Raw genomic sequence first — 15,441 nt, 5'->3', positions numbered from 1 at the left:
AGGTCAAACTGTAGAAGGTTAAGGCTTAGGAGCTGATGAAGGAGTGAAGGAAGCATATGTAAAAACACATACTCGAGATATCTGACCCAAGTAAAAAGAGAGAGAGAGAGAAATAGACCACTCTCAAGTTAGCTTGAAGAAAGAAGGTATTATTATTATTATTGTTTATTTATATTTTTATTTTTGAGGAGTTTTGCTCTTGTTGCCCAGGCTGGAGTACAATGGCGCCATCTCAACTTACTGCAACCTCCACCTCCCGGGTTCAAGCGATCCTCCTGCCTCAGCCTCCTGAGCAGCTGCGACTACAGGCATGCACCACCATGCCCAGCTAATTTTGTATTTTTAGTAGAGATGGGGTTTCTCCGTGTTGGTCAGGCTGGTCTCAAACTCCTGACCTCAGGTGATGCACCCACCTCGATCTCCCAAAGGGCTGGGATTACAGGTGTGAGCTACTGCACCTGGCCGGAAGGTATTATTAAGACAACTTCAACAGTAATTTGAGGAGAAATAAAATCAGTAAAGGAAAAAAGATTGAAATACAACAGAAACAAGAAATAATAAATGCAGGAAAATTCCAAAGAAACTAAGACAGGCTAGAGTCAGAAATGTAAAAAGAAGTTAGTTTTGATGGGGAACAAAACAGTTGTAAGAGGACAGAAGATGACTGGTAATGTAGAGAAACTAACATTAAAAACGATAGGAGATGGGAAAGTGTGTTATTGCTTACATCACATTGACTAAGAGCACTCAGCACTACCTTCCATGTAGGGAATCTTTAAGAAAACAGTCTATGTGTAGAACCATGACTCCACTAGCTTTGTCAGAATCCTTTCTTTAACCAGGGTTCTAGTTATGATACCCATCTTGAGATAAGAACATCATTGCCTCTCTTCAAACTTCATAGCAGCCCTCATCATTAATCTGGACACAGGTCAAACCTTTCCAGAAACCCTCAGCCAGTTCTGGTATTAAAACAACTGACAATTAACTTAGAATATTTTAATTTAATCAGTTATATTCAATTATCTTATCTCTGTGATTGTTGGCTATCAAGGAAAAGGCAATCCCCACTGCCCCCGGTATCTTCTTCTCCCTAAATTCTTCATTTCCTATTCTCTCTTCTGTATCATTCTTAATCTCTTCTAATTCTCTTTTGTATTTTTGAGAACCCTTATTCCACTATTAATAAACTTCCTTAAACATCAACCTTCCTGCAGGATGGTTTTTGCATATTCCTGCCTCAAATAACATTTAGTTCAACTGTGTAGCCTCTGCTTCCATTGTAGCCTTCATCTGCAGAAGCTACTTATTCTTTCACATTTCACAGTCCAGGAATCCAGGAGGGGAAGGTGGCTCTCTAGAGACACTTCTGACTATTACCCTCTGAACCATAATGGACATAGTCCTTACTTCTCTTAAGCATTCCACTTGGCAGTAACGTTCATTATTAATACAGGTTGCTATTATCTATCCAACTTCCAATCACTATCCCTTAATCATTGCTAATTTTAGGGATTGACTATGGTAGTGCTAGAAGATTTCAATGCAAAGGCAGAAAATCATTGAACAATCATGAACCCCAATCTCCAGATTTTCAAGACTTCAATAACCCTTACTTTATTCTGGCATCAGTCCCACAAATTCCTGCCAGTGTATATCACTATCTTTGACTTTCTTCTTTCCTTATCCACCCTGGACTCTATGACTGATCATCTGAACCACTCCCATAAAACACTCAGATTCCCTTCTAACCAATCTTCCTACTCACACAGTCATTAAAACACTCACAACGGTTTAATAACTAACTTGATTTCTCTCTATTAGTATCCTTTTACTTAGCTTCACTTCTCCCATCTATTTTCTTCCTGCCTCAGTGGCAAATAACAGTTTCTTTCTGCTCACAAAATCCACCCGTGTGTTTAGTCTGATTACTTCCTACCTCTCCTAAGACTCTTCTTCCAATCATTCTCTCTTTTTTTCTGTATTTTTGACTTATCTTTCTCTAAAACATCCTTTGCTCCAGTGTGTGAACACATGGATATATTTCCTAATCGAAGGGAAATAAACATCTTTTGATATCACATATGCTATCTAATTCTTCTCCTTCACATTTTCTTGATAAGTTCATTTTCTTATCTCCTGGTCATACTTAGGCTACTGCAACCTTTTTTCCCCCCTCACCTTCCTTCTAAAATTATCCGAGCTAAAGTCATCCATGACACCTCACTTGACATATCCAACAGGCATTTTTCATTCGTTATTTTTAAAGTAATGTTATTACTTTCTTCTTGAAACTATTCCTTTAGCTCTCGTCATTCCACTTTTCTCATTCTTCTTTATGTAGTTCAGAAGTTCCTCTTCCTCCCTCTGCCACTTAATGATAATGTTTCTCAGGCAGGGAAAAACTTCTAAGCTCTCATTTCATGGGTTGTTTCTCAGACTGATTTCACTTACATTTTATGATTGCTTACCATTAGTAGTGAATTTACTCTGAAATTACTCTGTGTAGCTTAGGCAACTTCAAGTTTTAAAATTGTTTACTCTATTCCTTGCTAGATGTTTCCTCTTGGTTTTCTCAGTAATTCCAAAACTGAACTTGTCTCACACCTAAACTGATTCCCCCCCTAAGAACCCACCTGGACCCTGCTAAGGTACCTTATGAATCTAGTTATCCAAGGTATAAGACTGGGAATTTTTCATGACTCTGCACTCTCTCAAAATCCAAATTCCATTATTTATCAAGTATTGCTGATTTTAGTTTATTAAAACCACTATTTTCTCTCAGTTCTTCCATCCACTACATGTCTCTCTTTTCATTTTTTCTCTTCAAATCAATCATTCACATAGTCTGTAGGTAGGTACTCTAAGGTGAACAAGCTTGTTATCACCATTCCTAATTAAACCCCTTCAAGGTACCTCTAGAACCTACAGTCTTTGATTTAAGTTCCTTAACATTTATGAAGAGTATATAAGATTCTTCAGGCTGGGCATGGTGGCTCACATCTGTAATCCCAGCGCTTTGGGAGGCCGAAGTGGGCAGATCACCTGAGGTCAGGAGTTCGAGACTAGCCTGGTCAACATTGGGAAAATTCATCTCCACTAAAAATACAAAAATTAGCCAGATGCAGTGGCACATGCCTGTAATCCCAGCTACTCAGGAGGCTGAAGCAGGAGAATTGCTTGAACCTGAGAGGTGGAGGTTGCAGTGAGCCAAGATCTGCCATTGGCACTCCAGGCTGGCGACAGAGCGGATTCCATCTCAATAATAATAATAATAAAAAACAAGAGATTCTTCATAAGTGGAACCCTCTCTATCATTCCAGATTCATTTCTTCCTATTTCCCACCTTGTGAATAATGTTACAACAATTCTAAAATATGATATTTATTACTTCTGTGACCCTGTTCATACATTCTTTAAAATGTCACAAACATCCTCCCTCACCTCCACATGAATCTAAATAATTCCTATTTATTCTTTAAGATACAGCTGAGTTGCTGTCTCTTCCATGACACTTTACATAAAAATCTAGCTGCCCACCACAGATGTTAGTAGTTCCTTAATATGTTGTGTATAGCTCTAAGCAGAGATGAGTACTAGAAAAATAAGTAGGGTACAAAGGTAAATGTTAAAAAAGGTTATATTTATTAAAATAAAGGGTATATTTTAATAAAGATATATTAATAAAGGGTAACATGATATCCATCCTAAACATGTTTGTTCAAATGAGTGCATTTTAAAAGGCACAATGAACCAAATATTATTTCATACTAGTTAGCATAACCTGGCCAGAAGACTTGCTTTGATTTCTATTGTTAGTTAATATTGTCTCATGAAGTAATATAAAAAAAGCTTAGCAAACATTATTTTATTTAAGTCTCTATTCTTCTGTTCCAAAAGAGGTAGTCCTCATAATTTTTCATGTTATACACTACGGTAGACAGACCAGTGAAAGCCCAGCTTCTTCTAATGGAGTGGGCATAACTGGAGATGTTATGTTGAATTTACTACATTCATCCCATTCATTTAGAAAGTTCCAGATATCATATAGCCAAACTATGGCCCAACTGAAGCTATTAACACATATTTTATTCCTAGGAAACAATTTCCAGTTGAAAGTATATGCTACCTTGAAACCGAGGCTAGAGAACTGAATACTGAAATACTGATGCTACTTTTTTTTCCCACAGCTCTCAATGAAAAGTTACTTTTATTGTCTATTTTAAGTGGTCAATTATTTTGACTCAAGTAAGTAAGAATTTGGACAATCTAGTCCAAAAACCATTCTACAAGAGAAAGAAAGTAATCCAGGTTTGAACCTTGTTAAATACGTAAAAGAAGAACAATGTAGCAACAGCATTGAGGATATTTCTGAGAATGGATTCAACTTCTGGAAATATAAGTAGATAAAGAAAGATGGAGGCTAACAGCAAGAAAATAAAGGGGTCAAGAGAGTAGCATTCTCTACTGAGACAGAAGAACAAGTGAAGTAGAAATAAGGTAATGAAACAATAAGAAAAAAAGTGTGCAATAATGGAGTCCAAGAGCGTAGTATTCAAATTAAGATTTCAGAGCTAGAACAATTTCTACTGATAATAAAATGTAAAGTATGGTCATGAGAGTGACTGACCAAAGTAGAATTGGAGATAAAGCTCACTACATTAGAGAAAGTTTAGGAAGTGAGTGGGTGCTAAATACATTCTTGAGGTAAATGCTGACATTACTCTGGCTTGATGGCAGGAATTGTGATGTTGAGGAAGACTAAAGCCAGGTTCTAAAATCATCCGTGAATAAAATGATATTACTAAGAGGTCAACAAACGACAGCAACAAGGAAGGGTAGGGGGTGGTTGTGTTTACTTGCATTACACAAAAGGTACAAGATATAAAAATAACAAGCACAAAACATTACAGAAATAAATACAGGAGAATGGATAGATTACTAGGTCAGCATTCACACGTTCAACACATGTCCAAAAAAAGATTAGTCCAAGAATCTCAAAGTGGATTGGGATGGAGGTCAGAAGGATGAGAAACTTAGAAAGTAAATAACAAATGATCAAAGTCCCTTTAAAAAAAAGTAAAAAAAGAGGAAGTTACACTGCAAACTCAGCATAGCATTTATTACTTCTGTGAAAGAGGCACAGGGATATAATAGGCAAGGAGAGTGCAGGGAAATGTGAGATACATAATTAGATGTTCTGGTTCTTGGTTTGGGTAGTAGATTCAAGGATGTCATGTTATTACATTGTGTTGTAACTAATACACATTCATTTGTATGTAGTAAAATTAGAAGAAAGCTAATATTTCAAAAAAATTATGGATACATAATAGTTATACATTATTTATGGGGTACTGTTACATTTTGATACAAACATACAATATATAATGATCAAATCTGGGTAATTGGGATATATATCGCTTCAAACATTTACATTTCATTGTGTTGGGAACATTTCAAATCTTCTCTTCCAGATATTTTAAAATATACAGCAACTTATTATTAATTATAGTTGCCTGACTGTGCTATTGAACACTAGATTTTACTCCTTCTATCTAGCAAAGATTTCTTGAGTAAGACCTCAAAACACAGGCAACCAAAGCAAAATTCACAAATGAGATTCTATCAAGGTAAAAGCTTCTGTACAGCTTAGAAAACAATAAACAAAGTGAAGTGACACCTACAGAATGGAAGAAAATATTTGCAAGCTATTCACTCAACAAGGGATTAATAACCAGAATATATAAGGAACTCAACTCAGTAGCACAAAATAACAATAATAATCTGATTTTTTAAATGGATAAAATATTTGAATAGACATTTCTCAAAAGAAGACATACAATGGCCAACAGGTATATAAAAAAATGCTCAACATCACTAATTATCAGAGAAATGCAAATCAAAACCACAATGAGATATCATTTCACCCAGGTTAAAATGCCTATTATAAAAAAAATCTGAAAATAACAAGTGCTGGAGAGGATGAAGAAAAACAGGAATGCTTGTACACTGCTGGTGGAAATATAAATTAATACAACCAGTATAGAAAACAGCATGGAGGTTCCTAAAAATCTAAACATGGAACTACCATATGATCTAGCAATTCCTTTGCTGGGTATATATCCATGAGGAAGGAAATCAGTATATTGAAGAGATACCTGCACTCCCATGTTTACTACAGCACTATTTAAAATAGCCAAGATATGGAATCAACCTAAGTGTCCATCAACAAATGAATGCATAAAGAAAATGTGATATATATACACACAATGTAGTATGAACTAAAAAAGAAGGAATAAAATCATGTATGAAATGGATGATTAGCAAGATGAATGAAAACGGAGGACATTATATTGAATGAAATAACCTAGGCACAGAAAGACAAATATTGCATGTTTTCACTCATATGTGGGAGCTAAAAAATTGATCTCATGGAGGCAGTGAATAGAATGGTAGTTACCAAAGACTGGGAAGGATAGTAGAGAGAAGGAGATGAAGAGCGGTTGGTTAATGGGTACAAAATATTTAAAAAAAAAAACTAAGGAACTTCATTCTTACAAGTTCTACCCAAATTGTCTAGGTCACTAGACTTAGACCCTCAAGAGTTTCTGTTGTCCTAGGCAAGGCAAATACCTTAATACATATAAAATAAATATTACATATACATGTAAATATACATAGTAAATCCTACATTAGATATTTGATAACTTGCTTGTGGAAACAGATTTTTCCATGTTACATTTTAATATAAACATTAATGATCTCTGTTTCCTCAGCACAAACCAAACTGTGGCACAGAAAGACAATTCATAAATGTCTTCTTCAAAACGGGCCAATTAGGCTGAAGTTGAGAATCTGGGGAAAAGTGCAAAACTGAGATGATCAAGAACTAATTCTAGCTACATTGGTGAATGGAGAAACTAAGTAACATAAAGCAAACAACCTATTTGTTGATAACTAAGAAAATACAAACTATTGAAAAAGTGATGTGATATGATTTTAACTTAGAATGAAATGAAGAGACACCAGAGTATATACAATAAGTCTATAATCAGTAATGTCTCATTCATGTATGTCACCCACCTTTAAAAAGGCTTTAGCCAATTATCAAAATACAGTTACATAACTACTTTTCCATATTTTTGTAAGGTAAATGTATAATTACTGAAAGTAAAAAATAATGGGAATGTAATATATAGCAACAGTAAAAACAAAAAACAACAAAAGATAATTATTTAGGATTGAAGCAGAATAACAAAAAAGTAAAAAATTACAAAAGAAAATTAAATATAGTAATAACTATTATATAATAAACTGGAAGGCACTAAATTTCAATTATATTTGCTGAAAGATATTACAAAAGTTATTAGTAAATTGCAGTTGCTATTACCTCTTATGTTTCCTTCCACCTTTACCCACATAAATAAAATACTTACAAATTTACTCATTAGTTTTAATAATTTTATAAACTCTTTTATTATCAACTCTTAGTTAATTTCATAGGGATGAAGGAAGTCACACATAACTCCGAATCACTTAGAAACAATAGTCAAGGTGACCAATCATGGCACATAATTCCTAATTTATACTAGCTAACCCTTCCCCTACATTATTTCTTTACCTAAAAGATCTCAAATGTTGTCACTGGCTCAAATCTCTAAATCTTCATACAGCCTTGAGAACTTTTCAAATTTTAGAGATCTTCTCTCCCTTTTCTTTCTGATTAACCTCTCTTTCTAGTTAATCCCTCTTGCAGTTACATGCCAGGAAACTGAGATTTCCCTCCAATGTAAATTATATTTCCTTAAGGCATTGTAGCTGTACTATCTATGATTCACCGCAAATTCCCACTTTGGAAAGAGAAATGGTGGTAGGGTAGAAATGAACAAGTGTTTTCTCACAGACTCAGTATTCTCTGCAGATATGGATTACCTACTATGACAAAGGAGTAGATCACAGCCACCTCTGACAAGGTAACCACAAACAAATCAATTCAACCTAAGCACTTCAAGGACAGATTCCTCTACTCTGGAGTAGTGAGGTGAAAAAGTGAGTTTTCAAGACCTATGCCATCTAAATACCTAATTATGGACTCTGCTGAGGAAGGTGAGTAGTCAATTGGAGTTAATTTAAAGAGAATACTGTTACTCTATCTTTATAGATAATAGAGAGTTAACCGTAATTCTAAATTTTTAGAATCACCAAAGAGATGATCCTAATTTACAAAAGGGACACTGTATTTTTGATGTCCTACTACAATTAGTTAATATGTTTTATTTCATGTTGTTTTATATGGGTGATATTTCTGTATTTCATTAAAAACCATATATGTATGTACATAAAAACAGAAATAAAAGTGACCTACATCATATCAATACACAGGCACAAGCAATTCCACAAACAGACTCAATTGTAAGAAAAATATACCTGCCATCCCTGTGATGATGGTCAATGGTCTGACTGTATCTGGAGCGAGGTAGAGTAAGAAAATGACTGCAAGCATGGCAGAAACAAGAATATAAATAAGACTCAAGAAAGAAGTGAAAAAAGTATAGTTTAATTTAAAAGTGAGATTTAAAAAGACAGGCAGACAGTAAGCAAAGCAAATGGAAACTGTTATTGGAAAGCTTGCCCCCTCCACCCAGCGTTCATTGTAATATGACAGTGCCAAAGGTTAAAATATTCTAAATATTTTAAAATAAAATGCAACAAAATATAACATTATCAATTATTACTCAAACGTCTTTAGCACCATCTAGAATATGTTATATGATAGAGATGCTTTACCATTTTTTTAGAAGGAAAGATGAGATGAGAAAATAAAATAAGCAGAAAGTTTAAGAAGGAAATAATAAATGAAGTAATTTCAAATACTTATAAATGTTGGGAAATTTATAAGGTAATTATTTCTCTTTTAATTATTAATTAAAAATAACTACAAAGGGCTTTAACAATTACATTTAATTAAGAGCAAACTGATCCAGATTACTTTTGATTATTAATTGTATTTATTACATTTATTGGATGCCATTCATTTTTCCATTCACTATGTTTATTATGTATTATGTATTACATGCTATTGGCTTTGCTACCTTTCTTGCCTCATAACTACCATAAGCAATTCAAGCAGCACACTGATCTTTTACCCATCTCTTCTTTCCAAAGCACTAATTTAAAATTTCTTACTTTCTTAGAACCTTTAATACTAAAACAATTGATCTTAGCAGTTTATCATATTTCCGTAAACAATGGAAATGAACCTTGAACTCTCTCAACTTCCACAATTCTATCTCTAAAGTAAACATACATTTAAATCTTCACTTGTCCTTGTCTTCTGCACCTAAAGAGATGCCTCTACTTGTAATCCTGCTTCCCATATGACCTTGCTTCATTTATTATTCTCTTCTGCCTTCCCTTCCTCAACTGCACTTAATCCTAAAAATAAAACCCCTGCTAACCTTTCCTTCTGTTCAAGCCACTGCATCTCGCTCATTTTCTTTTCAATATAGAACATCTTAAAATACATGCCTACAATTCTTGCCACCTCTGCCAGATTTTGCTTTCATGCTTTAAGCTTACTGTAATTTGACTTCTGCTTCTACCACACTCTCGAAGCTACCTTATGAATGTGAAATCCCCCCAAAATTCTTTCTTTTCCTCTTAATCCTCATCATAGTCCACTTACCTTTGGTATTAGACATTGATTTTCAAATCTCTATTTTTTAATACTCTCTGCTTTTTTGGTTTCCAAAACCTCTCTGGCTATTAAACATAGTATTTATTTAACACTGAACTATATGCCAAGTACACCATTAAAAGCTTTGCCTACATTATCTCATTTACTTCTCATAACAACTCTTTGAGGTAGGTTCTACTATTCCCACTTTTGCACAGACAGATAAACTGAGGCTGTGAGTGCTTGTTCAGAGCTACATAGTAAGTGGCAGGACTGGGTTTCAAACTCAGGGCTTTCTTAATTCAAAACTCAGGCTCTTAACACATTTGTACATACAGCCTGGTGTCTCACCTATATGACTGGTTCTTCATGCATTTAATGTACTGGATTTCCTTTCTCTGTAGAGAGGCAGTGGTTTTCCAAGATTCATTTCCTGATCTTATATTCCAACACATTCTTTCTAAGTAATGCAATTGTTTTTATGGTGTAAACAGTAACTCTGCTTTATTACTGATTATTCTTTGGGTGGCACAACACTTTTCCATCTGCTTCTGGGCTCTCCACATAATGCTTGAGTGACAGGTAGACACTTCAGGAAAACACATGCTCATTGTGAGACTGGAACAATACCCTTTGCCTATTTGGACATTGGTGCCAATTTGTGAAATGAGGAGGTTCAAGCAGTGGTGTTTAAACTTTTTTTTTTTTTTTTTTTTTTTTAGCAGATCACTTTTTTTCAAACAAAATTTGATATAGAATCAATATACAGTAATCAAATAATACCAGAATGATGCTGGCTAAAGAGAGTAAGAAGCCTAGATCCCTATCCATTTAGCCTCATTTTTACCTGTCATAGCAGTCTCTCAGGTACCGCTACAAAACATAAGACTCCATCATCTCTGAAGTCCCTTCTAATTTCTAACATAATTCTTTAATCTCCCTTTGGAACTTAATATAATACTTCAGCTATTCCTCTTTTTGTAATCTCTTGCAATTCCAACTTCAACTAAGGATTAAAATATTTATTTAATAAACCAAGTTTTACAGTCTCAGAATTTAACTCCTCCATTTCCTCATTTTTCACATTCAGTTGATTTACAAACCTTGCTTGTTCTGATGCCTAAATAACTCAGATTTCTCTCCTTTACCTTTTGTCTTGCCAACATCTTAAATCAGGTTTACTATGCCTATTGAAACAACCCTCTCTTAGGTCTTCCTACCTTCAGACCCCAGTCTTCCCTTGACTCAATCCAATCTTCATCCTGTCTACAGAAGTTTATTTGCACATTATGCTTTCTGATCATATAGGTACCTCACTAAAAATCCTTCACTGGTTCCTAATATGAAAAAACAAGTATAAATTCCCTAAAAGTTCTAAACTACTTTCAATCTTCATCTTCTACCCCTTTCCATTCCCCATACCACTACCTCTTATCTAGGTACAACAGACTACCTAAGATTCTCTAAATTACCATGTGTTTTCCTGACTCAAGACTTTGTTCATGTTCATCATTCTGTCAAGAATGCCCACCATTCTCCATCTCCACTGCTTCACTTTTCACAATCTTATTCAATCTTTGAAGTCCAGCTTCTCTGTAATGCCTTTTCCAGTTCACCCGATCAAGTAATTTTCTCTCCAATCTGTTCCAATATTATTATCCTTCTGCCACACAGTTTCCAACATTTTCAAATTAGTAGATATATGATAATTTGTCTGGCTAGACCAGGATAATGTCTGTTTTAAATCTTTGTGCACAATGGCTGACCCACTCAAGTATATTTTGGATTGCACTTAAAAGTAAAATCCAAATTATACTGTTCTTATGATGAACCTTCTCTCAAAAAACAGCAGTGGTTCATATGTGGTTCATATAATTATAGAAACATTCTAGTCATAGATTCTAAGGCTCATGATAAAAAATTACTATTCAAAGTATTAAACTAGATTACTAACCCAATTTCTGAAAGATTATGAGCCTATGTAAGAAAATATTTAAAAAAGTATTCATAGCTTTATGAAGAAGAGAAATAATACCCAACAGTTGTGATGTTGGGCTTTACTGCTTTAAAAGGAATAGGTTTTCTCCAAAATTACTTAAGAATAACAGAAAATATGTAAACTTCAAAGCTTGTTAAAATTTATAAATTTATAAAATATATATAGAAAATCATCCAATTTCTAATAGTTTCCTTGAAGAGTCTTATAATTAACTTTGTCTCTATAAAGCCAAAGCAGCCATTAAGCAAGAATCACCTTTATCAAGCATCAGTTTATTTTATTCTTCTTTTCTGTCTCTAGTCATGTTAGTTCTTAACCTTATCTGGTCATGACCCTCTTTGAGGTTCTGTTGAAAACTATAAAAACTCATGCATGAACATTATACAAAATTTACCATTGTGTTTTAGTAAGCCCTCTAAAATCTACCTAAGGTCTATAGCCATACTCAAAGTCCTTTGCTGCATCCACTTGGTACAACCTTAAAACATATTACACTTCTCCACTGAACCATGCTTACTTTTTTTCCAAAATTAATGGACATTATAAAATTTGAGCAATAAGTATGCATAGTGCCTTAAATATGCATAATGACTTAAACAAATAAAGTAAGTTATATTAAAACTACAGTTAGTCCAATCTGAGCAGTAAATCACTGTAAAAGAAAAAAACAGAAAAACAATACATTTAATAACTTTTAAAAAGCAAAAACAAAATAAAGAAGTCATGGATTCTAAGGCTCATGATAAAAAATTACTATTTAGAGTATTAAACTAGATTACTAATCCAATTTCTAGACACTTGGATTCTTAAGCAATATAATCTTTAAAGACAACACAAGGCCGGGCGCGGTGGCTCACGCCTGTAACCCCAGCACTTTAGGAGGCCAAGGCGGGCGGAATATGAGGTCAGGAGATCGAGACCATCCTGGCTAACACGGTGAAACCCCGTCTCTAATAAAGAATACAAAAAATTAGCCGGACGTAGTGGCGAGCACCTATAGTCCCAGCTACTTGGGAGGTTGAGGCAGCAGAATGGCATGAACCCAGGAGGCGGAGGTTGCAGTGAGCTGAGGTTGCAGTGAGCTACTTGGGAGGTTGAGGCAGGAGAATGGCATGAACCCAGGAGGCGGAGGTTGCGCCACTGCACTCCAGCCTGGGGGACAGAGCAAGACTCTGTCTCAAAAAAAAAAAAAAAAAAAAAAAAAAAAAAAAAAAAAAAGACAACACAAAATTATATTTATAATGAATTGTCTTTCTACTATATTAAATTAGCCGAATGTCCCCTTTAGGAATAACTTTAGTCCATACAAAAAAGAACTGCAAAAATGGGTGATAAAATATTCCATTCTTAAGTAAAACTATAGTTTCCAACAACCCTTACTTAATGCAAAACTTTTAAATTTTCATTTATTTATTTATTTATTTATTTAGAGATAGGGTCGTGCTCTGTCACCCTGGCTGCAGTACAGTGGTGCGATCTCAGCTCTCTGCAGCCTTGACTTCCCTGGGCTAATATAATCCTCCCACCTCAGAGTAGCTGGGATAAAAAAAAAGGTGCACACTACCACATCTGGGATAATTTTACTTTATTTTATTATTTATTTTTTTGTGTGTGTGGAGATAGGGTCTCACTATATGGCCTAGACTGGTTGAGAACTCCTGGGCTCAAGTGATGTGCCTGCCTCAACCTCCCAAAATTCTGGCATTACAGGAATAAGCCACTGTGCCTGGCATGTGTCTTTAATATTGTTAATGTTTTCCTTATGTTGTAGTCCTTACATTCTACTCAGTATGATTTAACTATCTTAAAATGTTTCTGAAATACGCAAATAAAATAAGTAAAATAAAATGTTATATTATTTTTGTAAAGTGAATTTTCTTTTTTCATTTACTTTATAATTTTAAACTATTAGAGATATATTTCCTTCATAATTGACAACTGAAAGGAAAAAAGAGACTATTGTTTTTGGTGAAATAGTTATGAGTGTGTGTTATACTTTCTGGTAGGTGACTTCTTGACAAGGAATAGAGAAATAGCATGAGTGTGTAAGGTATGCCAGTGGTCCATATAATAGGGCATTTTCCTTTTTAGAATATATATTTATTATTGAATGTATAGGAGAAAAAAGTTTGTAAAGTAATTTATCTTTTGCCAGTATTAATTGTATTCTTATGCTACTAAAAGTATACTCCATGGAAATAAATGCCCTAATGTATTTTGGCCTCCAGGATAGACACAAAAATGCATAGTATGGAGTACTTCTGACACGTTACAGAAATACTAATACTCTATACTTATTCTAATAGTAAACTAACTCAAGTAAACAAAAAGTTCTTAAAATAATTTTTTTTTTTTTTTTTTTGAGACAGAGTCTTACTCTGTTACCCAGGTGCAATCTCGCCTCACTGCAACCTCTGCCACTCGGGTTCAAGTGATTCTCCTGCCTCAGCCTCCTGAGTAGCTGGGATTACAGGCACCTGCCACCACGCCCTGCTAATTTTTGTATTGATTTCTAATACTAAGGCCACATAGTCTGCCTCAGGAAAAATTATGTTCCTAGTTGTAGCAGTTACCACGACCTATCGGAAAATAATGGTATAAAAGTGGGGAATGGAGGTAGAAGATGAAAGATATGCTTAATAATTCCTTGTTTTAGCTGAGTCCTTGTATCCAGGTTTCTAAATTACTTATAAAGCATCTATTTACTTTGCAAAGCAGAATAGGATTTTGACTAATGATACTACAGTGAGATATGCAGAGAAACAAAGACCTAATAAAAATTTTATGTATAAATTATTTTTATATTACCTATAGAAAGGATATAAATACTATATCTTCTCCTTACACCACCCAAGTTTAACCAAGTACTATTAATGAATATCAAATAGGATCGTTTCTCATTCAATATAGTCTATCCTTGCTCTTGGTCTTGCCTGAATAAACATGCCCATTTTTCAAGGTCCAACTCATGCCCTACATTCATTATATACAAAACTTAAACAAAACAAAACAAAACAAAACAAACTACATGGGCCGAGTGTGGTGGCTCATGCCTGTAATCCCAGCACTTTGGGAGACTGAGGCAGGTGGATCACCTGAGGTCAGGAGTTCGAGACCAGCCTGGCCAACATGGCAAAACCCCATATCTACTAAAAATACAAAATAATAATAATAATAATAATAATAATAATAAATTAGCTGGGCATGGTGGCACAGCTACTTGGGAGGCTGAGTCAGGAGAATCGCTTGAACCCAGGAGGCAGATGTTGCAGTGAGCCAAGATAATGCCATTGCACTCCAGCTTGGGTGACCAAGTGAGACACTGTCTCAAAAAACAAACAAACAAACAAACAAACAAAACAACAAGAACACTACATGAACTGGCTGATTTCTCTCTCTCTTTTTTCTTGATTACTAAGCACATTAAATGTAAATTATTTGCAAGTGAATATAGCCTTTTAAAATGGTAAGTTTAAGGCAGGAATTTTCAGTACCTACTATACAATTGGAGGCAGTGTATTTAATCTACACAACTCAATAAAGTTGATATGAGTCATTTAATCTACAAAACTCAGTAAAGTTGATATTGATATTCTAATTTTACAGATAAGAAAATCAAGTGTCAAAGAGGTTAATTTTCCCAAAGACACAGGTAACAAGAGGTTAAATCCTGCATTCAAAATCAAGGCCATTTGGTTTCAAATCCTATGAAAAAGATTCAATAAAATAATATTACATTCAATAAAATATATTCTAGTCCAGTGCA

General features: G+C 34.5%; 1 protein-coding gene across 17 annotated transcripts in view; it reads right to left on the bottom strand.

The window, feature by feature from the left end:
* RIMS2 (regulating synaptic membrane exocytosis 2) overlaps nucleotides 1–15,441 on the bottom strand; it is a 780,622-nt gene that overhangs the window by 254,034 nt on the left and 511,147 nt on the right. For 10 of the 17 annotated variants that reach the window (XM_017885169.1, XM_017885171.1, XM_017885172.1 and 7 more), the window contains one exon: nucleotides 8,428–8,493. The exons of the other annotated variants lie outside the window; for them this stretch is intronic. In XM_017885169.1, the coding sequence (XP_017740658.1) occupies nucleotides 8,428–8,493 (66 nt within the window). The remainder of the gene's footprint in view (nucleotides 1–8,427; nucleotides 8,494–15,441) is intronic. 17 annotated transcript variants of the gene reach the window in all.

Source organism: Rhinopithecus bieti, unplaced genomic scaffold (assembly GCF_001698545.2).
Source record: "Rhinopithecus bieti isolate Rb0 unplaced genomic scaffold, ASM169854v2 scaffold_13352, whole genome shotgun sequence".
Taxonomy (NCBI): domain Eukaryota; kingdom Metazoa; phylum Chordata; class Mammalia; order Primates; family Cercopithecidae; genus Rhinopithecus; species Rhinopithecus bieti.
The sequence above is the reverse complement of the archived record's forward strand: the minus strand, read 5'-3'. Positions and strand labels throughout refer to the sequence as shown.